This window comes from Puntigrus tetrazona, chromosome 24, assembly GCF_018831695.1.
Source record: "Puntigrus tetrazona isolate hp1 chromosome 24, ASM1883169v1, whole genome shotgun sequence".
Classification (NCBI taxonomy): Eukaryota; Metazoa; Chordata; class Actinopteri; order Cypriniformes; family Cyprinidae; genus Puntigrus; species Puntigrus tetrazona.
Genome location: NC_056722.1, coordinates 8771799 through 8795368, shown reverse-complemented (window position 1 = coordinate 8795368; position 23570 = coordinate 8771799). Strand labels below are relative to the sequence as shown.

The window sequence follows — 23570 nt, the reverse complement described above, 5'->3', positions numbered from 1 at the left end:
CGTAGCTGGTCTTGTACTTGGCCAGGATCTTCATGAGAGGACGTAACTTCAGCCACCACTGCTCCTTAGGGATTCTGTGACTGAGCGTGCGGGAGAGGAGGGCCGGTGTTACTACAGATATGAAAGCCCCTTTGAGAATGGGAGAAGTGTGGCGTGCGCTTACACAAAGTCGGTCTCGTCTTTGAGCTGAACCACGGGCTGGAAGACCATCGCGCGCCGCCGCATGCCCAGCAAACAGGCCGAGTCTTCTGTGTTAGCAAACACTCTCCCTGCACACGCACACACACACACACACACACACACACACACACACACACACACACAAATACACTGATTAACAAAACAACAATTTACATTTATATCGCTTAGTTAGTATTCATAATACATTATGGTAATTATTGAAATCATATTGGAATATTTACAATAGTGAACTAGATATAATAATAATAATAATAATAATAATAATAATAAAATCACCATCAGAAATGACATTAAATAATAATAATAAAAATAAATCACAATCAGAAATAACATTAAACAATAATAAAAATGTAAAAACATTGTGCGAGGAGGGGGTGTTTATAATAACTGATAATATTATTAATTAGTATTTAATGATAGATAATATAAAAAATGTTAATAATAGTGAAGTGGTTAAAATAAAGTAAATATATATTTATGATAATGTATTATGGAATATTAATAGTATTTATGGTATATTAAATGAATGGTGGATAATATAATATGAATGAGTGATGTGGCTAATTTATATTATAATATGATATAATATTAAAAGTTATATTACAGTACAATAAAATAAAATAGTAGAAATCGCAGATTATTATAAATTATTATTATAAACATTACAAGTGCATTACAGTAATTATAGATGATATATAGGAATATTTACTATAGTAAGCTGTCTTAAGTAAAAGCTAGTGCAAACCCAGATTACAAGAATAATGATAACAATCATAGAGCTTATTAATATTAATAGTTGATAATAGTTGTTATATGTAGAGCACTATGGTAGTTATATATAGGAACGACTGCGAGAGCGAACTGGCCTATTAAAAATAAAATAAAATAAAACATATAATGTAAATATAGAGAAGCCACACTGTACAGTTTATGTTTGTATAGTGAGGTCACCAAATCAGACGGATTCAAATACTGGTGTTTTACCTTCATCTTGATTCATCCACAGGCATAGCAAAAGGAATAAAAACACACATAAACAATACTGAGATGAAACAACGCAGCGACCCTACAATAATCTTTCAAAATCAAGTGAATCAAGGTCAGGGATTAAGCTGAGTACTGAGGAGCACGGTGCTAACCAGAGCTTTAGTGAACATCTCTCCTACCTTTTCTGTAGCTTTCAGTCAGTTTCTTGGTGATCCACTGCATGGCTTTGGCAGCGATTTTGGTCCCAAAGTTACGGTCAAATGGAGACGGAGCACCACCCTAGTGAAATATAAATATATTATTTAGCATTTATATGTTCTACTATTGTTTAGGTATAATCATTCTATAATGTAATTATTGCTATCAATAAAATGACTTATTTATATATATATATAATTTTTAATTTTTTTGGTCAATATCACACACCTAGTTGGCAGTTTGTTATCATATTAAAAAGTAACTTTGATTAAATAATAATAAAAACCACTCTTCTGCCAGCACTATCTGAAATGCTCCTGTTTCCTGATTACAGCTGTCTTTGTATTAAGCAATGGTAACAGTCTTGCTTGTTGACTTGAATAACAGGCAAAAGAAAACGGTCTCCTGCAGAATACTGATTCATTAAAGTGGAGTTAATGGCGCCTGTCGGCCGGTCTGTGATGTGATTTATGTGCAGTACCTGCTGCATGTGACCCAGAACATTCTTCCTGCAGTCAAACACTCCCTTTCCTTCCTCTGAGTAGAGCTGATAGATGAAGTCTGTGGTGTAGTTTTCATTACTGTTCTCATTCCTGCGTGAACACAAAGAAGTGAGTCACAGACTACCTGAATCTCACACACTGACCAGAGAGGAGAACAAACCTAGATCCTGTCTTCATAGACGGACGGATAGATGGACAGACGGATGGACGGATAGACGGACAGATGGACGGATGGATAGATGGACGGATGGATAGATGGACGGATGGATAGATGGATAGATAGACGGATGGACAGATGATGGATAGACGGATGGACAGATGGATAGACGGATGGACAGATAGACGGATGGACAGATAGACGGATGGATGGATGGACGGATGGATGAATAGATAGATAGATGGATAGATGGACGGACGGATGGATAGATGGATGGATGGATAGATAGATAGCCAGATAGATATATAGATAGTCAGATGGATAGATAGCCAAAGAGCCAGATAGCTATAGATAGATGGAAACAAACAGAAGAACTGATGGATGGACGGATAGATAGATAGATAGATAGATAGATAGATAGATAGATAGATAGATAGATAGATAGATAGATAGATAGATAGATAGATAGATAGATAGATAGAAACAAACAGAAGAACTGATGGATGGATGGATGGATAGATGGACGGATAGATGGATAGATAGATGGATAGATTGATAGATATATAGATAGTCAGATGGATAGATAGCCAAAGAGCCAGATAGACAGATAGATATATAGATAACCAGATAGATAGTAACAAACAGAAGAACTGGTGGATGGATGGATGGATAGATGGACAGTCTGACGGACAGACAGAAACAGACAGATGGACGGATGGATAGATAAAAACAGATGGATAGATGGATGGACGGACGGATAGATAGATAGAGATGGACAGATATATGGATGGGTAGATACCTCAGGACTAGTCCTCTCTGAATGCTGGTCTTCATCTTCTCTGTCAAGTGTTCTACATTAGACTGAAGAGAAACAGTTTCTTTATTTAACCAAGAGATGGCGCTAATGCATATTGTTTAATAACTGCACTAAACACTCAAGCAAAGATTATACCTTATGTGTAATTATTAATGAATCATGCGTGTTACATAATATTATTACTAAGAGACTAGCGTTTAGCTGTGTGTGTGTGTGTGTGTGTGTGTGTGTGTGTGTAACCTGTAGGTCTCTGATGTCAAACGGCTCCTCAAAGATATAAGCAGCATCTGCTCCTGCTGCCAGTCCACCAACACTGGCCAGATAACCACAGTAACCTCCCATGGTCTCGATGATGAACACGCGCCGCTTGGTTCCGCTAGCAGACTGCTTGATACGGTCACACGTCTGACGGACACACACACTCTTAGTCATTTCGTGTCTTCTTGAGTAATGCTGTTAATCTTGCTACAGTCTGCTGAATCACTGTCATGCCAGATACAGTACATGCCATGCATCAAGAGCCACAACTAAAAACTATTATAAACACAAATCAGTTTGGAGACATGGAGTATTTACTTTTCGTGACAGTAAATCTAAGCCAAGATAAATTTTTTCACATTCACAGAGCGCTTTGGGAAGATAAACCGCGCTCAATGTGGGCTTTTAGGAGCACCTTACAGACACAAAACTATTTATGATACACAATAATGCTCCTCACACCAAACTGTATAAGGTATATATGCTATTCCAAAATACATTGCTGTCTAAACCATCTAAATGTTTTTATTACGAAGTATCTTTGAGTCATTCTCAGGAAACTGCGCCTATGTGTGTGTTCTTATGTACTTCTGCTAGAATGAAATATATTTAAATATTAAATATCATAATATTTGATACATTTTTATCTTTTATTATGTAATGTAAAATATATTGTATTAGTAAAAATTTTTTTAAATTATTTATTATTAAACTATTATTTAGGATATATATTATTTTATATATATTTACTGTTTTATATTTTCATTAAAAAATATGTAATTTTTTATAACCACATTTTGATGTGACATTCTCCCTTCAACATAATGCTTTGATATTATATTTAAGTGACTAACATTAAAATTTTAAGTAACTATTTCAGATACTACATTATTATTATTTCAGATTACATTATTTCAGTGCATTATTAATACTTGTCAGACTCCAAATTTCAACTTCAAACTAAATTTCAAATAAAAATATTAATATCAAACATAAAGACCTAGGATGCTGACTGTACGTAACAAGATATTTGCAAGCTAACATCCTTATTAGTAATTTTGCAATTCCAGCTTTAAAAAAATCTAATAGTCTTGGCGCGTTTCTTTCAAATTATATTAACTGAATGTTAAATTATATTTATGTATATAAAAAAATCAAGATATAAAACATTTACAAGATAAAATTAAGATATTACTCTTGTTATGAGAAAGAACACTTATATTAACCACATAAAATAATGAAATATTTGCAAGCTAACACTTGTTAGTAAACCTGTTGCAATTTCACTCCTGTAATATTCAACCCCGACATTTTCATCTATTAGGCTTGCTACGTAACCTGTTTTCTTTTCGAATTGCGATTACATTTAATCTTCATAACTAAATTGAAGGTCTAAAACATAATGTAAAATAAAGAATATGCAATCTCATTCTTTTTAATTCTTTTAAAGTTCTTTTAACCTATTTATTTCAACCCTGTTACGAGGAAAAATATTCATATTGAGAAGAGAATACTGACTGCACATAATCATATTTGCAAGCACTTTTTGCAAAACACTTTTTTGTTAAACACTGTGCAATTTCAACCCTGTAACATTCAACCCCGAAATGCGAATGTGACAGAATTTCAAATAAAAATGACGCTGTTTCCTGAGAATGACTCTATTGCAGACAGGAAGGAGGTTTATCATCTTACCTCCACAATGGCATTGAGGGCCGTATCTGCCCCGATACTAAGGTCAGTGCCGGGCACATTGTTACTAATGGTGGCAGGCAGCATACACAGCGGGATGCAAAACTCCTCATAGCTGGACCGAGCCTCACACAGCTGCAGCAGACACTCTAAGGCCTTTGGCGGGTCAGCACAACACAGCAGGGGACCACAGGGGACGGCACAATGCACACGTTAGACCAGCAGGGGGAGTACCGGTGCAGGAGTGGACCCTGCCGATGGGACGCCCACCGCGTGATGGCCGCCGTGGCTTCCGATTGTGAGTCGAGGGGGAGAGGAAGGGGTTACGGATGGGATAGCAAAACACTAAAGCGAGACGGCAGGGATTCTGCACACGTTAAACGGACATAGAGGCAGCAAGATGACTCGGGCCACACATTGTAAAGACGGTGACGATGCCATTGGAATATCAGTGTACTGGATTCTGGTTACTGGTGGCTGCATGCCATTTGCTTAATAAGGTGTATTTAAATGAGGTAGTTCACCCACATTCTGTCTTTTATTTACCCTCATGTCGTTACCACTGCTGTTTTGCCATAAACATTTTTTTTTTCGAAATTGGTATATTTTTAATAGCGCGCTGTATTAGAAATCTTCTGAAATCACGCAGTAGCTTTAAAGGAATAGCTCATCCGAAGTGAAAATTAAGGCATATTTAAGGTGAATATGACTTCTTTTTCTTTCTTCTTGGATATATCCGTCATGAAACCAGCCTATACGCTCTCAGGGTTTACGTAACAAAAATAGATCTAGTTTCAAAATATTTCAAATATCATATTCAAAATAATGGCAGCTATTCACGAGCAACATCAAGCTTTTAAAAAAACTGTGTTCGTCTGAAAGAAGAAAGTCATGTCCACCATAGATGGCTTGGGGTTGAGTTTTTGGGTGAACTATTCCTTTAATTGAGTATTTTTGTTTTTACTAAAATGTTTCTCTGTAGCTACCTTCCCTTCCATTATTTGTACTATTCTATTATAGAGAAAATGTAAAATATGCATTTAATGTTCCCCGTTCCCATTCAGTTGACCTTTTAGCAGTAAAATGCTGCGTGTGATTTTATCCTTTAAAAAGTAACATAACTTCAAATGTATCACACGTTATTTTATCTTTTACGTAACAAATGTTTGCGTAAAAAAAGAGATCAATGAGAGCAAATGACATTTTACTGCTTACTAATTTCACAATACTTGTAAATTATTACATAAGATAATATAAAATAACAGAAATTAAAAAGTTTAGAAAAAAATCTAAAGAACATTCTTACAAATTGTAATAATGTAATATTTTGTATATACTTTTTAATATTTTTTTAATTTTAAACAATTTAAACTTTTGAACACAGCATACAAAAAAAAAACATAATTTTTATTATGCTAATGGTATTTTTCTCAACAAAATGTGTTTCTAAACTTTTTTTGCAACAAGTATTAACTTGACAGAATTTATGTGCTAAAATAAAATGGGTCAACATTTGAGAAATTGTATTGATAAATTTGGTATGATATTTGAACAAAAAAAATAAAAATTTGGGAGTGAAGGCAGGGAAGATTTAAATTTTGGTGTTATTTTATGAATCATTTTTAAAGTTTGATTTCTCTAGTCTCCATATTTGTTGTTCAAAACATGTAATATATCTTTAAAATGACTTAGTATTTGAGTTCAACAAAAAGTTGACTTTGTAAGGACATGAGAGTTTTAGGTGAACTAGGTTATATAAAAAAAAACAAGCTGTCAGTAGCCTGTGCTTTAGTAAGGCCATCGATGTAAAGAAACTATGCAGACAGACTCCAGTTCCGCCAGCGTTAGCCGGGGTCAGCAATCTGTTATGACGGGTTAATACAGTGTGATCACAGCACAGCACAGGCTCAGTCACATGACAGCCACAAAAAAAAAGCACAGCTCAAAACATGCCGCCATCATGTCATCTCCACTTACCTGTCAGCTAACGGCCCGCCTTTGCGTTTACCAGCCAAAACATTCATGCTTAAGTGTAGAAATATCAGGCTCAATCTCACAAAACTACTATCGTGTCTAATTAATATTGCGCCACCAAATCAATAAGGAATAATATTTCGAAAAATGAAGCTGAATTAAAGGCAACATCCAGCATGTGTATCATTTTCTTCTTATAAATGTTCAGTTTACATTTTTTTTTTTCAATACATTTATACTCATGATTTTTATTTTTTTGTCTTATTTTGGTTTAAAGCTCACTTGCATTTATTTAGCTTATTTTAAGAGTTATATCATGATGATTTGGATGCCTGTCTCCACCCAGCATGCACAGGACGTCAATATAACATTGGGTTTCGGTTGATTTGATGACTTAATGTTGGATTTTTGTTACAACAAATATCAACATCACCTGATGTCGGCATTGGACATCCAATTAGCATTGACTTTATACATTGAATTTTGGTCGCCCTCCATCTCAAACGGAAATTCAACCAAATATCAGCATGTGGTGACGTTGTGTGCCTGCCGGGAAGTTCCCTTAGGATGTGCCTTCAATCCTGTTGAGTAATTGACTGGCTTGCAAAGGACGTGGCTAAAGATTTGGTCACTTTTGGCGAAGATTTGCGAAAGTGCCGTAGTCCAACAGTGTAGCGATTTATGATATTCAGTTCACGTGATGGTCACTATCAAACCAAGTGTCTCGCCAATCTGGACAAATATGAAATCTGTTGCGCGATTTTTCACTCTTGTGCGAAATTCTCATTTCGTCCGCGAAAATGTAACAATGGTAAATGTGACCGCAGCGTTAAGTCTGGCTGCTGGTAGCCTAGTCTGACACGATTGGCTGGTAAACATAAGGCAGAGCCTCTGTGATTGGCTTGTAAAGAGAAGACAGAGCCTCTGATGTGATTGGCTGGTGGGTGGCGCCCTCCAGCCTCACTTACATCAGTGATAGCGTTCAGAGCCGTGTCTGCACCAATGCTGAGATCTGAGCCGGGCACATTGTTGGAGACTGTGGCCGGCACCATGACCATTGGCACACACAACTCCTCATAAGTCCCGCGGGCTGTTAACAACTCCATGATCCCCAGGTAGGCCTGCAGGGCAGGGCAGAGCCGGGGATTTAGTGAACTGGTGCTGGGAATGGGGATGGAGTGAGGGGACAGACGGGGAATGAGAGAGACAGACGAGGGAGGAACCGAGTGGAAAGCCACGGCCATCACGACGGCGAGCATGATATCCACTCCGTACACACACTTCAAATAGAAACACTTGCATAAAATACATACACACACATCCTGATGACGTCTGTATAGAAAGAGAGAAGATGGGCCTGAACTCAAAGCATGAGATGAATTTATAAAAGCAAGATGAGCTGTTCTGGAATTGAGGGTCATTGTTCGGGCTTAAATGGCGCCGTCTGTCATCTCAGCTGTCTGAATGTTAACCTTGTTCATTCAAACGGCTAAAAGATGAACGGGTGCCTGCTAAGAAGGTGATTAGCGCCGTTTTTCAATGATTTCGGATGTTCATTATGAAAAGAACAGGAGAACAGGAAGATTTAGATGATGCTGCGTAGGAAAACATGATGGAGAGGGCAGGCAAGTTTACGAAACAGTATCAGTATCTTTATAAATCAAGAATTAAAATAGTCTTATAAACCTAAACTAAAACTGAAAATCGTTGATATAGTTTACAAATTAAAATAATAATTACTTAAAATATATGTAAAATATATTAATTATTCTGTACCTATGGTTAACACTTTACAATAACCAATACGTATATTTATTAATTTCTTTTAAATAAAGGTTTTAGTACATGTTGACATTAATTATGACTTGAAACAAAGAGTTTTTCATTGTTCATGTTGACTAATGTAGTTAAGGAAGTTTATTGCAAAGTGTTACCCGTTTATGCGGTTATACTTCGAAATAAAAATGTCACACTTCATGCAAAATAAAACATTAAAATGCCTAAAGCCCAGGCTGGAAGACATACCTCAAATCCTCCGATCACTAACAGCGCATTTATGTTATACTTTCGGATCTGTTCTGCAATTTTGTCAATGTGCTTTGCAGGAAGCGTTCTGCGAATTTGAAAACATCGCACTAAGTACAGCGCACGGCATGCAAAATCATCTGCGTTACTAAAATCTGTATATAAACGTGCGTGGTGACCTTTGTAAGTAAGATAAATACCGTTTAGTTCCCAGCAGGGATCCACCCTGACCCGTCCATCCACCTACATCTGCCCATTTGATCTCTTTTATCTGAGAAAGGAAAGCATAGCGGATCAAAATGTGTTGAAACGACAATTTCGTATAAAAGTACATTAATGCTTCAAAATGTGAGTGAGAAGCTGTGATATCTACATGGACGGCTGTCTTACATGAACGCAAACCTCATAAATAACTAATCTGAGATTAAGTCAGCTAGGTGGCAAGTCAGCTCTCCACATAAATGGTATTTCCCATGAACCCCACTGGTGACTACGCAGCAGTTAATGAGCTTGACAGTCTAAAAATAAGTTAAAAATACAAATGAGCTCGAAACTCGATACTTAAATAAGCTTACAGGATAATATATGTTTGAGTACTGTGTATATTTATTATGTATGAAAACACACACATGCAGTATATAAATAATAAATAAATAATTTGTAAATAAATAAGTAAATAAATATTTACATGTATTAACATTTATAATGATCTTCATAATATTAATATAGTTAATATATGAACACAACCTATTTTTGTTAAATATATACATGTGTGTGTGTGTGTGTGTGTGTGTGTGTGTGTGTGTGTGTGTATTTATATATACATAATAAATATGCACAGCACACGTACATATATAATTATTTAACTTATTTTAAATATATTAATTTATTTTAAATATATAAACTTATTTTGGATGAGATTAAACAGATAGTGATGAAATTACATTAAAAAAAGTGCTTAAGTACTATTAAAGTGATTCATTTAATATAATTTAAACTACATTTTCGTTGAATTGCAATTAACATGCAATTAAATGTAAAAAAATTACATTTACTCTGCAGTTCCTACTCTTTTCAAATTTATGCTTAAATGTATTTTTTCACAAGGCTCTATACTTAAAAATATTTATTCTTCGAAAGGCAATGTTATTTTGCGGTCTTTGTCGAAAGTGCCCTATATGATGACTTCCAGTAATCGTTTTTTAATGTAGTTTTTCTAATAGTAATCCACATGGTTTAAATGTGATTACCTCTCATGTGCTTTCTAAATTCATTAGCTTATTGGATTAGACTGGATAAAGAGACCATAATGGAGAACTCGGCTATGATGAGACTTTTTAGCCAAAAGTGACTCGATAAGTCTATCGATACATCAGGGCCAGCGAGAGAGTAAGAGTTTAAAAACGGAACAAAAAAAAGCTGTTGATAAAAACACAAGGATTTGCTGAGGCATTGCTTACTCCAAACGACTTTATAATCTCCCTCGAGTCAGTGAGATGATTAGTGGATCATGTCTTAATCTAAAGGCCATGCCCGTGTAAAGTAATTAATTGCTCGGTGTTTATCTTGATTCCTCTGAAAGCCCTTAGATTTTACACATCGCCCCCCATCAGCCCAGAGAGGTACTGCATTGCCGTTATTCTGAAGCTCTGTAAATCATATATATTTATATGCGTTGCAAAACTAACCTTACATGCCTTCAGTTGGTTATATTTTTGGGGTGAAGCTCATTTTAGGTTCTCGAATGTCTTCCCATACGTAATTCAAGCCACTGATTTTAAAACCTGCTGGATGCTTATTAAACATAGGAGTTTAGTAATAAATATTTACCTGTCCCTTATAGAATCCTTCAAATCCGTCGCTGACGGCGAACATTTTGTGTCCCTCTGAGATGCCCACTCTGACAGCAGAGCGCACGGCCGCGTTCATGCCGGCGGCAGGGGCGCCCACGTTCAACACAGCCACGTTAAAATTGCTCTGAATGGGGGGTTGAAGACACAGCGCGTCACTAATTTACATTAGTAATGCAGAAAGCCGTTAGTTAGCATAAACCTTCAGCTATATCGCTCCCTCATGTCCGTTGTCTATAATAAAAACAGCAAGCGTCCTCATTACTGTCATTAAAAAAGGCCATATTCATTATGTAACCAGCAGGTATGTTTATATATATATGAGGCCTGGTATTTCTTGATCGTCGTTGTGTTTTGTGTTGACCATTCAATGCCTATTAAGAATTTAACAGCGTTTCCAACCAGCTGTGGCTGGTTCATCAATCTGTTTTCCTTTCCCATCGGTGTAGGGTAATTTGGTCTTTCGTTCGTCGACACACAGCCCAGAGCACCAGAGAATGATTATTGACTAAACACTTCTGGACAAGCGGCTGTTTGACTTTGGTGACTGTGATGCAGCAGCTGGGCCATTCAAGACTCTTGTTTTCTGGTTTACATACTATGCATCGGTGATTCACAAACTTGGGGGTGGAGGGACTCAGCGAGCTGCCCAAAGACGCCTTCAAATAAGTTCGAAATAGGAAAAGTATGTCTAATGGTGCTATCGCCAGTCCAGGTGATAGGCTGAATGGAAACGGTAAAACTCAATAGTTTAACTATTAGAAAATAAGCCTATTTTCCCAAAAAATGTCTTTAAAAATGCATAGTGTTGCTTCCTGATGTTAGTTTTGAAGCTTTAGTGCCCCTATTATGCCATTTTAAGCCTCTTAATATTGTTTTAGGAGTGGCTTACAATAGGTTTACAAGGTTAATATTATAATTTTTTTATCAAAATGTGTTTAATATCACCTCATTTTTCCATCCACAGTTAAACGATTTGTTCAAAACAATTCTAAGATTCAGTCTGAACCCCTGAATTTCCGTAAGTCTTCTCTGCTCTGATTGGTCAGATGGCCCAGTCTGTTGTGATTGGTCTACCACGTACAGCGCTTGTCAGTAAAATGGCGTTTTTTGGGGCAGGGTCGAGTTCTTTGCAGATGGCCTACGTAGTAGAAGATAGGTCGAAATTATGCAGATGTTTTACACAGTGACATGTAACCATCACCTTAAAGAGATTTGAATTACTAACTACTCGTTTAGGCTGTATAGGGTCGATTCTTTCTTTTAGGAGACACTTTTGGATTTACAGCTTTGCAGATTGTTCACATTCACACACAGCTACATTACACACGGCACTATTGGAAATGGCATAATATGGGCACTTTAAAGCAAGCTAACAATGCAACTAAAGGCCTTTTAAGGATTCCGTGGCATTGAGATAATAATAGCTAGAGAATAAAGCTAAAAATAACTATCCATGAGCAGAAATATTCACACAGGATGTGTGGCAGGTCTAATTAATCTTGGTTTCCTCTGGAAGCATCCGCTAGGGGTGGAATTCTGCCTCACGGCATGCAGTGAGGGCTTGTGAATAGAGAAGTCCGGTCCAACATCATGTTGATGTCAGTTCACAGAGGTGTTTAGTAAAAGATCACCAGGGTAAAACGAACACTGAATCCCTCTCAGGATCCGACACTCACGTGTGGAAGCTCCGACTCTGGTTTGCGGTGAGCCAGCAGTTTGTAAGTCTTCAGATTGTTCTCAAAGCTCCTGCATGTACACACAAACATAAACGGTGAGTGTTAATCTTATTTTTAATGTACAGTAGTGCACAAGAAACTCACAGTTGAAAAAAAGCTACAGTCGAACAACAAAATCTAATTTGCCACACAAGTTACAAACAAAACACAGGAAACGCACCTGCCACGTAGCTGCACAGCCTCTTCGAATCTTTTCTCGTCCATGGCCTTCTGCACCTCCTGAGTCTACAATACAGATAAAAACACATGAATGTTATAATGCATACATGTTTAAGATTGAATTAACTTTTTAGAAACATTGTCTGTCACAATCCATTTCAAATTTTAAAGTAATATTTTGCATAATTCCTTAAAGCATATTTTTCATAAAAAAAGGTAACGCCTTATTTTACGGTTACACCTATCAGTTGATTATTAGCATGCATACTACTAAAATATTAAGTATTTATTAGTTTTATGCACATAATAATGCCATATTCTACATCCCTAATCGTACCCAATACCTAACAACTACCTTCCTAACTATTAATAAGCAGCAAATTCACAATTTATTGAGGAAAAAATAAATACCAAGGTATTAATAACAATTCAACAAGTGTTGCCTATTCTAAAGTGTTGCCAAAAAATATATATAATTTTTTTTATTCATATTATAAATTACTGTACTGCAGTAAAGTGAATTATTTTACACAGACACGGCTTTTATTTAAATAAACGCAATGAGATATTTAAACGCACATGAATTCTTAGCGAATGGTTCACGAGTGCAGCAGTAAGGCCCTGTTCTCTCTGCTTTGCTGAACTGCATGAGCGAGGATCTTTATTATCTCAGCACTAAACCCGACGCGGCATCTGTCCAAGTCTTACCATCTGCACACACTCCATGAGGGGCAGCCTCACAGACTGGTTCCCGCACAGAGACACCACGCAGGCTGCCGTGTTTGCAGTGGTCTCGAGCAGCGCCAGAACCGCCTCCACACCCATACGACTGGCCTGACAACAAACACAAAACAGCATCGCAATCTGTAGCGCACTTAGTCAGCTCTATCGCAATCTAAGTCACTTTTTGTTTTGAAGCGGTGTTTTTATTCCAAGCAAACAGAAAATGTCATTTTAAATCCTCTTTGGAATGCCGTTACTTTTATCACCCTGCGCTAAGAACATGTTATGTTCAGTGAATATATTTCATCTGAAATGTGTTTTAAGCAGACCGATTAAATTGTAAAACCAAATTATGAATGCAGAATGCAATGCTCCAGCTACCGCAAGTGTTGTTTGCGATCGACAGCATTGCCAGAGGAGATGTGCATAAACGTAATGTTGAAAATAAATAAAAATACCCCCAGAAGACTACTTAGGAAAATCTCTTAAGTCCTACTGTTCATGCATTATTTATTTATTTATTTATTTCCCTTTTTGCATTTCCACAGAGTGCACTCGAGTCTTTATTTGGTGCTTTATCGTTGCGGAAACAGCGGAGCACGTGCAGCGTGTGGACATCAAATCTGTTTATGTACTTAAAGTAAGCTGTCCGGCCCCTCCGGTTTTTTTTTTTTTTTTATCTAAAAGAGTTTCTCACCAAAATCCTGTCAAATGCTGAGGGGGTCCCTCCTCTCTGGACGTGGCCCAGGATGGTCACGCGCGTGTCGAAGCCCAGGCGCTGGACCACCAGCTGGAGGGGTAATAAAGAAGATTTACAGTTGAATTATAGCAATCAAGGGAATTTAGGGAATCATATTATGCCAGATAGCAAGATATAATGATGTTTTGTGTTTATTTATTTTTTTTAAATACAAATTATCCCAAATTGAAAATTATGCCATTTACTCATTATCTTTCGAAACCCCTATGACTTGGAACACAAAAGGAGTTATTTGTATGTCTAAGCTCCTTAAATTTTGGTCTTCAACATAAAGCTGTTGCATGATTTGGACCATAGTGCACAATTCATATGGATCCCTTTTGTAATATGTTTATGGTAATACGTTGTAATACGTTTTTGTGACAAATTAAGGCATACATTTGTATAATGACATGGGTACGGCATAGGTGTTACAAGGAGAAAGTGACTTTTCAGGACATTACCCATATCCCCACTTTTCAAAATGCTTATAAATCACACAGAATGGAGTGTATTTAAAATCCAAGATGGCAGAAAGCTTCCTGTAAGGCGTAGGGTCGGTGTAGGGCGATAGCACATACAGTTTGTACAGTATAAAAACCATTACGCCTAGTGCTAGAATTCTACAAAATAACTACTTTTTGTGTCCCGTTGAACAAAGAAAGTCATGTGAGTTTGTAACGACATCAGAGTCACTGAACGATAACGGTAAATGATGACAGAATTTTACGGGTGAACTCTTCTTTTTTTATGTTTTACTAAACTGAAGTGTTATACGCCAGTAGGTTAATTAATGAACAAACAAAAAAAGTCAAGAATATCTGATAAAGTGCATGCATTAAGCATAAAGCTTCAAAAGAAAGCTGCAACGCACATGCAGAGGATAGAAAGTTTTGCGTTAATTGGCGTTCCATGCTAGTCAGCAAACCAGAGGTGAGACTGCGCTAAACATTGTAAATAGTTCAGGAACTCTACTTCCTACTTCTGTGTAACAAAAACCACCATGATGCTGGTGATAACTTGGCAATTTCCCCATAATTTCCATTTTTATGACATTTCCATTATATTTTGTTCCTGGACAGTAAGGACATGTAACCCATTTCTCTGTGATGTTCTAATAAGATGAAGTATCCCTTTAAAATGTCATGTACAAAAAAAGTGACAGTTTAAAATTCAGGGTTAGAGGGTTGTAGAAATAAAGCGTGAACGTATGAGCCTTCTAATAGTGATGCTTACCTACATTTTTCTCGTAACAAAGTATTCTGAAAGAACATAAGACTGAACTGTAAAGCACTGGAAGATATGCATGCTCCTGCTTAAGGTAGCATTCAAAACAACTCGATGCCGTGCAGTAGTTAAGATACACAGTAAGTAGAGGATAGCCGTAGCTGGTTATGTTTAGAGGTGACCACAAGTGCCTTACCAGAAAAAGTGTGTGTTTAAGCATACCACACCGGACAAAGCCAGAGAGGGCAGACACACAGAGCTCACAGAGGTCAGGGGTCAATGCATGAGCCGGATCTCTATGCACCTCATGTACTTACATTCTTTACATGTTCTGAGGTAATGGCCTTGTTGTTACGATCAATCGCACCTTCAGCTACTATTATGATATTCAGCCTTTTCATTCCTGCCCGTTTCTATGAGGGTAAGAGACACGTCACAGACCGAAGACAAAACAGCGGGAGAGATTCAAAAAGCTGGAATTCAGGCTGGGGAGTTGCTCCACACTGAAACACCAATCACACCGAAGCAAAGTTACCCACCCAGATATTTAAACCCTACACCCTACAACCCAGTTAAGGTGCATTCTCACTGAAAGCAGTTCAATTGTTTGCCGAGTTTATGTGCTGCTGGTTAAGATCTTAAGTAGAAGTAACTCACTGCCCGTGGTAATTTCTTAACTTTGCTAAGTGTATTATTACATCGATATTGCATCCCATCTCATGGTCATAACATTTAAACCTGAGTCAAATCTCTTTTTGGCTCATTTTATCTATGAAAGAAAACAGGCCTAATAATTTGGCTGAATATGAGTTTTTGACTTTCAGCCTTCACGGACGATTATATATCACTTATATATGATTAAATACAAAATCAATAGTAGTAATTAAGATTTGATGTGGTTTGGGATTGGTAAAATGTTCCTGGGAAAAAAATATGAATTTCATCTTGCCTAATAACACAGTGTAGAATGTTTTTGCAGCAGTCTCTTTATCGGCGACGGGCAACTCCAGTTATGGACCATTCCAGATTTTTGCTCTCTCCCTTTAAAAACATTCAGTACTCACATCCTTGACTATACTAGAAGTAATAGCTTTTCCATGTCTGTCAATGGCTCCTTCAGCGACTATGATTATGTTCAACCTTGAACCTCTGGATCGCGTCTGGGGCAGTGAACACATTTGTTTCACAAAAAAACATAAGCATGTTACAGAAGAGTACGTACCAATAGACATTACATACCAAGACCGGAAAACGATTTATTGTACGCAGGTGTGGATAAATAGGATTAATATGTAATGTAAACAAGTAACCTGTAAATACGTATGTGCAACCAGTGTTGAAGAGTAGTGACGCCGCTAACTCGATTTGTATTTTAACAGTGAGACTGTTTCGCATACGACTTTGTACAACTAATAAATCCATAATAAATATCACGCACTTCTAGGATGTATCTAACAAGGGATGAAAAGCTATACATTCAATGAATAGACCCTAGCGAATCTTAACTGTAGTTAATCCAGTTGAAATTATATCGTGCAGCTTCGCTAACACCGTGCACAACCCCAATCTTACTTTAACCGTTTTGACAATTTTCCAAGTAAAGAACCAGTGCGAATAAAACAAACTTAATACAAGTGTGAGCACCTGACTAACTTAAAGGAGTTTATTAAGTGTGCTGCATGTAGATTTAGTGCGAAGTGGTGTATTTTTGTTTTACCGCAGAGAGTTTTTGACACATTTTCTCTTCCCAGCCATCCTCAGGGGGCATTTCAGGAATCAACACCCAGTCGGCTCCACATGCCAGGGCACTCACCAGTGCCAGATAGCTTTACACACAAGCGCATACAGATATATAGAATACGGTATCTTATTTGACATTATGTAGCACCCAAACACTTTCCAATCGTATGTTTTAAACAAATCCAGGCTGAAATATTTGGTGATAATATGCAAGACTCTTACCCACAATGCCTTCCCATCACCTCCAGCACAAATGTTCTCTGGTGACTGTAATCCACAAAGAAGCCAATAAATAGGAGTTTTTTAATGGGGTCATATGATTCGGTTTCATGTTTTCCTTTCTCTTTGGAGTTAGTGTTAGCGCATAGATAAGATCCCTAAAGTTGCAAAAATCTCAAAAACAAAAAGACATGTTTAAACACGCCCCCACTTTTCTACATCACAGAGTGGGTTTTGTTTTCATAAAGTAGGTATTATTCTGTCTGTAGTGTTGCTGCTGGCGCCATGTTCTGGAGACGCTGCGTTTCGTTGTTAAAGTGAAACTACTTTTTGCTTCCATAAGAGAATACAAACTATATATCAGTGTTTAAGCTGTATTTACAGAATAGTTCAACGTAAATATTAGATTGTGTTCAGCGTATTTACAGAGGACTGATTCCTGCAGAGCAGTCTATTCTGGATGTGCACCGAGGTTATAGGACAATTCTAACTCTGCAAGGACAGTCTGGTGCTTCTGACTCACAACTTTTAAGTAAGTTACGTTTTGATGAGTGAACGGTAGTGCTTGTTGTTTATCATTTCTCATATCAAAAATGCAAACATTTGGCACGATGCAATGTGACGTGTACTAAGTCATTATAATCCCGCCGTCACATTATGTTAAGGAGTGTAACATTTCCAGCAAACGTTTGAGGTATTCGGCCAATCACAACACACTGGATAGCTGGCCAATCGGAGCACACCTCGCTTTTTAAGACTGATGAAAACGACACCTTTTTAGGAAGGCAGGACTTAGAGGAGAAACACTAATATAAAGTATGTGGAAAATAATGTTTTTTTTTTTTTTTTACTTAAATCGCATAAATACATTGCATTACACCAAATAATTATTTTTAGCAACATCATATGACCCCTTTTATAAGAAACATCTGGTGCTTTTAGATAAAGACATTTTAAATCCACGTAACCTTTAAATTATATTTCGTTATGGACTGTTGACGTACCTCTGAGCCGTAGTCATAATTGCATCCACCACCTCAATGATTCTGTGGAGGGCTGAGTCTGTTCCTATTGTCATGTCGGTGCCACAGAAGTCATTGTCAATAGAGCCTACCATGCCCACAATGTGAAGAGCAGAGTATTTCTGAGCCGCCTCCTCATCAATCAGCCCTGAGATTAAAAACAGCAGCAACAAAAAAAACATTAGATCTCCGAACAAGCTTTTTTTTTCTGCATATAAATTTTTCCGTTAGGCTTAAATTAGCCAAAAATAATAATGAACTAACTGATGTTTCGAACAACTAAAACGCTTGGCATGTATATTTTGACATAAAATGACCCTCAATAATCCTATTGTGTCCCCTGCAGCTCATACCTTGCTGGACCAACTCTGCGAGCAAGCCGCTCCACTCCTCTCTGAAGAGATTGGCCCCGGTCAAGCTGCCGTCTCCACCAATCACACACAGGTTAGTGATGCCCCTCTGCACCAGGTTATGAGCCGCCTTCAGACGACCTTCGTGCGTGCGGAAATCTTTGCATCGTGCGCTGCCGATAACAGTTCCTCCCTGAAACACAGTCGTGCACAACCTTAACCACCGCATACATGAGATGGAACGGCTATTGGCCCATTAATCCCGTGACACTAGAAGCACTGGTATGTACGGCGCGAGCGCTTCGAGGGGCTGTATGCTTCGCATCACACTCACCATTTGCAGCATGCTGGAAACACTCTCCCATGTCGCCTCCTTGATGTTGTCGCCTCCATCCACCATACCCTGATATCCCTGTACAACGCACAAACACGAGCCGCTTATCCTTGAATGACCTCTTAGTTACCAGAAATGAATCTAAGTATTCATATGAACCAGCTTACAAAGATTGGCAGGCGGTGTTCTGTCTTGGCAAAGACATGGCTTTGTGTTTACAGAATGGCTCTGTGCTGCGCAAGGTGAAGCGTGTCATTTCTGCTTGCTTTTGCAAATGTGACAAACTAATAATTTAACAAGTCAAACGACACGCTTCACCTTTAAGAAAGAGGGTGGAATCGCGAGAAAATGTGTGGACGTGTGGGTTTCTTCACTGAAGAGGTTGCATAAAAGCAGAGTGGGTGAAGATATATTCGGCCTATCGCAGCCAGACATCTCTTCAAGCGGGGCTAAGATGCTGTGTGATGCGAATGGAAAAATTGTGTTTATATGAAGCCAGATACATGGGGCTTTAACTCAAAGCCCTGTGGAATAACTTCTGCCATGCCAAATGGATGAAATGGATTTGTGTTATTTACAATGCATGACTTATTTCACTAAAAAGCCTGTGTGTATTCATAATACTTCTTAAGTAGAAACATTTATACACCGTAAATAAATGACTGGCCATTGAGAGTCATTGCATACATATAGTACACAGCAATGACACTAGTTTGTCTTATTAATCTTTACACATCATTATAAGTATATACAGCATCGTGTAGAGCCTGGTGAACAGAATCAACTAGAGACTGACCTCATGAACGAAGTACACTTTGGCACCGACGTATATTCCCATTCGGACCACAGCCCGAACAGCAGCATTCATTCCTGCATGCAGAGGAACAACAAACACGTTAGAAGGATATATGTAGAAAAATACTGGAAAAACAGGTCCAGAACTGGTTGTTTGTTTGTATTCGCACTTGATTTTGTAATTCGAGGACCGCTAGAACCTATCGTGCGGCATATTATAAAAAAACTCGCAGGCCTCTCCGAGGGCCTTTCCTGACAGATTTGCTCAGATGTTGCTAGCCTATAATACCGCACTCAAACAAATATACAAAATCGGTTAGATCTGGCAATTTGCTGTATTTGCTCACTGGAAGCAACACTGCTGTTACTAGGCAACGCAAGAAAGGAATGAGTACGCAGAATCAGCGTCAAAAGCAGAACAGCTCGGTTCATTTCAGGATAAACACTGAAGGTGATCGCATTTCTGCAGACATCGGTGTTGAAGGGGACAGGTTACACAAAAATAAAAAGCAATGTGCTCAACCGTGAGACTTTTCTTCTGCAGAATACAGAGCTCTTTTCTGTGTTTCAACTACAAAAGCACCATGAAAGTAGGCTTAAGTTAACCCTGCGATCACCAGTTACAAGTATATTAATAAAAGCATTGAAGAATTGAAATAGTTACAGTACTCGAAACATGTTTTCCAAAGTAACCTTCCCAACGCTGAAGCTTTACGCGACAAACAGATTGACATGCATATCATTATTCACTCATAATCTTCCTCTGGGTTTGGAATAGCAATGCTTGGTGGTTTCTAGACGGCTGCAAGTCAGTAGTCTCTCTGGGCCTGCAGATGCTGTATTGATTGGGCTCTCCTTTGCGTTCTCCCCCCACCTGTTCATCAGGCAAAATGGTAGGTCAGATGTCAGATGTGTCAAGGTGAGAGATCAGCCTCGCAGGCTCTGAAAAACTCAGTGTCACCTTGAGCTCAAGGTTTTGAGTCTGTCACTGTCGATCAATATATCTAAATAGACAAAGAATGCAGTCCTACTATTTACGTCACGCAGCTGCTTTAAACATCTAAAATGCTAATTAAGCGAATTCCTCTGTAGCATGCGCCGTGATCAGGATGCGTGCAGATATACATTAAGCCACTGGAATGAATAATATCGCATGTAAGTTACATCAGATCAGTCACTACAGAAATGACACGCATTACCTCTGGTGACTCATTAACTATGAAACCAAATTTTTTTGCTTTTCCACACAGTGCTGCAGTCTAAAACGAGAACATTTGCATTTCTCAGTGAAGTCCCGTGTAAAGAGGTACATTTTAGCACACTAAAGAGTTGCCTAAATACTTTACTTTAAAGGTAATACGTTAAAGTCACACCGTTGTTTGTATTTTTAAGCGCATAGTCATGAAAGTGCGCTATATTTAAGTCCACCTAAGTGGCTTCTTAGTTGCTTTTTATATATAGTTTATTTCATATTTTTAATTTATAACTTTTTATATTTTACTTTACTGTGCACCTAGAGTCTGAGAGAAACGCTATTTAAATTCTCTGTATGTATGTATGTACTGTACGTGTGGTAGAATTATAATAAGCAGACTTGACTTGACTTCTTATATATTTAATCGTTTAGTATATATATATATATATATATATATATATATATATATATATATATATATATATATTTATATATATATATATATATATATATATATAATAAGTTATATATATACATACACACACACACACTTTTAAAATCTCAAGTACACTAAAAATCCACATTATGATTATAATTTTTTTTCTGATGTGTACACGCACACACACACACTTTAAAATCTTAAGCACACTAAAATCCACATTATATATATATATTTTTTTTTCTGAAGTATACATACACACACATGAGAACCGTCTCATAAACTAACTGATTTCAATCAAGACAGTATTATTAATTATTAATAAATGACTAAATCAACCTGCCTAGATTCACAAAAGATAGAAACCTCTTACTGGTAATATTTTTTTTTTTTTTAACAGCGAAGGTGTGTTTTTTATTTCTCTGTGTAAAACGTGACAGAGGTTTAAAGCCGTGCGCGTGGGTCACATGACTCATCTTCCTGTGACGTAACTCTCGGTCTCAAACGCGCAGCGGCTCCTCACGTACGCATCCTTCAGACTTCCTACACCCTAAAAATCACCCGAATTCGCCTCTTAATCACAAAATCACTAATTAAACGGTCGCGGTGTTTAAAACGCAAACACCGGAAAGCCACCGCGAAAAGCGCAGGAACTTCCTGGTTGACGAAGACAAGGCAAAAACATCGTTTCGTTAACTGACAGACAGAAAAGCGGCGATGGCGATTAATGTCAGGCAAACATAAGCAAGGATCGTAATCCTTTAGGCTGGATGGAGACGGCGACCGCTTCGTGAAGGTCACGTGATTCCGCAATGCAGTGACATGTATTGATTCCGGAATAAATGCACTTCATTCACCTGAACACCAACGCGACACAGACGTAAAGTAAAGCTGTCTTTTCAGAAGACCTCACGACAGAAAGGAAAGTAATCTGGCACAAATGCGTTTACCGTGAGCTGCTTCATCCTCATCTTCCACCTCCTCGCCATCACCTCAACCTGCATTTCTGCCTATATTAACCAGACTGAACAGCGAAACCCGACACGTATATCAAACATATCGCGTTGGAAAACCTGTGACCTTGCCATTATCTCATGGATGCGTTCCCATCCTTTCGGACGCGCTGTCAAGCTTGCATTTTTACAGTGTAACCGAGCGGCCGCTTAAACAGTGTGTACACGTCTGTTCTGAGGTCCCACTGGACTCAATCGATTAACATAACGCCGGTAATAAGGACTTGAAGTTATACATTACAACAAAATGAGATGTCGGAATGAAAACGGTAACGTTACCTTGCGCATCTCCTCCGCTCGTGAGCACCGCTATGGCTTTGCCAGCGCCCGTTAGGTTCTCAAAGAACTTCTTGTTGTCTGTCTGAGACATTTTCCCTTTGAATACTTACAGGTTAAAATACAGTGATGAATAAATTAAATAGTGTTTGAAACTCTGCCGGTTCGGGGACTCTATCCTCCCCTCTCCTCTTCTCTCTCCAGCGGTCTCCTCCTGCACGTCCTCTGCTGCCCCTCCTGAACCTGCAGCGGTAATATGCGTGACTGACAGCTCTATCCGCCAATGGCTGGTCGGATTACTCGCTCCTGTCGGAATGTCGACCAATAGTTAAACGCCGTCGGCGGCATTTCCGCGGAAGATTTTGTAGGCGGGACAATAAGTGTGCATTTGACAAATATGGTCCGGATAGTGTTTCCGGAAACAGACGCTGTCAAAGAGCATCGTTAGATTAGTACATTTACAGTGAAATTATTTCTGTGATCGGTTGGCTACATTTGTCTATTTATATGCGCGTTAACTATACAAGTAAATTAGTAATTAAAGTGAACTTTGGCGTTATAATAATAATAATAATAATAATACAACAATATCTTTGCAACCGCTATTTTTAGAATATACTGCCGCCTGTTGGTCTGTGGAAAAATTACAAGGAGATGCCTTTATAGCATCCTTCAGCATCGCCCGTATGCTTTAATTTTAGGCCCCCAAGTTAACAAATGAAAATGCACTTTTTAAATAGTTTATGTGTGCTTTAAAATTGTAAAGACATTTAGGCTTTTGATATCCAGGACAATTATATATATTTTTTTTAACAATGTTGCCTGGGACAATTACCTGTTTGCCCAAAAATATGCTCAATATATCATCATATTTGTTGATGTAGACGTTGTGCCAATATAAAATACAGTTTCGAACACCATATATAACAAAATGATGA

General features: G+C 37.9%; 1 protein-coding gene across 8 annotated transcripts in view; it reads right to left on the bottom strand.

The window, feature by feature from the left end:
- pfkpa (phosphofructokinase, platelet a) overlaps positions 1-22871 on the bottom strand; it is a 23336-nt gene extending 465 nt beyond the window's left edge. Inside the window, exons 1-23 of one of the 8 annotated variants that reach the window (XM_043226236.1) lie at positions 22636-22871; positions 19711-19784; positions 18915-18992; positions 18584-18773; positions 18213-18378; positions 17212-17256; positions 16967-17075; positions 16314-16409; positions 13981-14073; positions 13269-13394; positions 12562-12626; positions 12342-12411; positions 10643-10789; positions 9013-9083; positions 8813-8900; positions 7756-7908; positions 3104-3268; positions 2846-2907; positions 1868-1979; positions 1368-1467; positions 1186-1191; positions 164-269; positions 1-80 (exon numbers count right to left, since the gene is read on the bottom strand). The exon at positions 1-80 is cut by the window's left edge and continues 465 nt beyond it. In XM_043226236.1, the coding sequence (XP_043082171.1) occupies positions 1-80; positions 164-269; positions 1186-1191; positions 1368-1467; positions 1868-1979; positions 2846-2907; positions 3104-3268; positions 7756-7908; positions 8813-8900; positions 9013-9083; positions 10643-10789; positions 12342-12411; positions 12562-12626; positions 13269-13394; positions 13981-14073; positions 16314-16409; positions 16967-17075; positions 17212-17256; positions 18213-18378; positions 18584-18773; positions 18915-18992; positions 19711-19784; positions 22636-22726 (2293 nt within the window). In that variant the 5' untranslated portion in view covers positions 22727-22871. Of the gene's footprint in view, positions 81-163; positions 270-1185; positions 1192-1367; positions 1468-1867; positions 1980-2845; positions 2908-3103; positions 3269-4816; positions 4970-7755; positions 7909-8812; positions 8901-9012; positions 9084-10642; positions 10790-12341; positions 12412-12561; positions 12627-13268; positions 13395-13980; positions 14074-15566; positions 15663-16313; positions 16410-16966; positions 17076-17211; positions 17257-18212; positions 18379-18583; positions 18774-18914; positions 18993-19710; positions 19785-22635 lie in introns of all 8 variants that reach the window. The other 7 variants (XM_043226234.1, XM_043226238.1, XM_043226235.1 and 4 more) reach the window with 7 other exon arrangements.
- Positions 22872-23570: the final 699 nt, after the last annotated feature.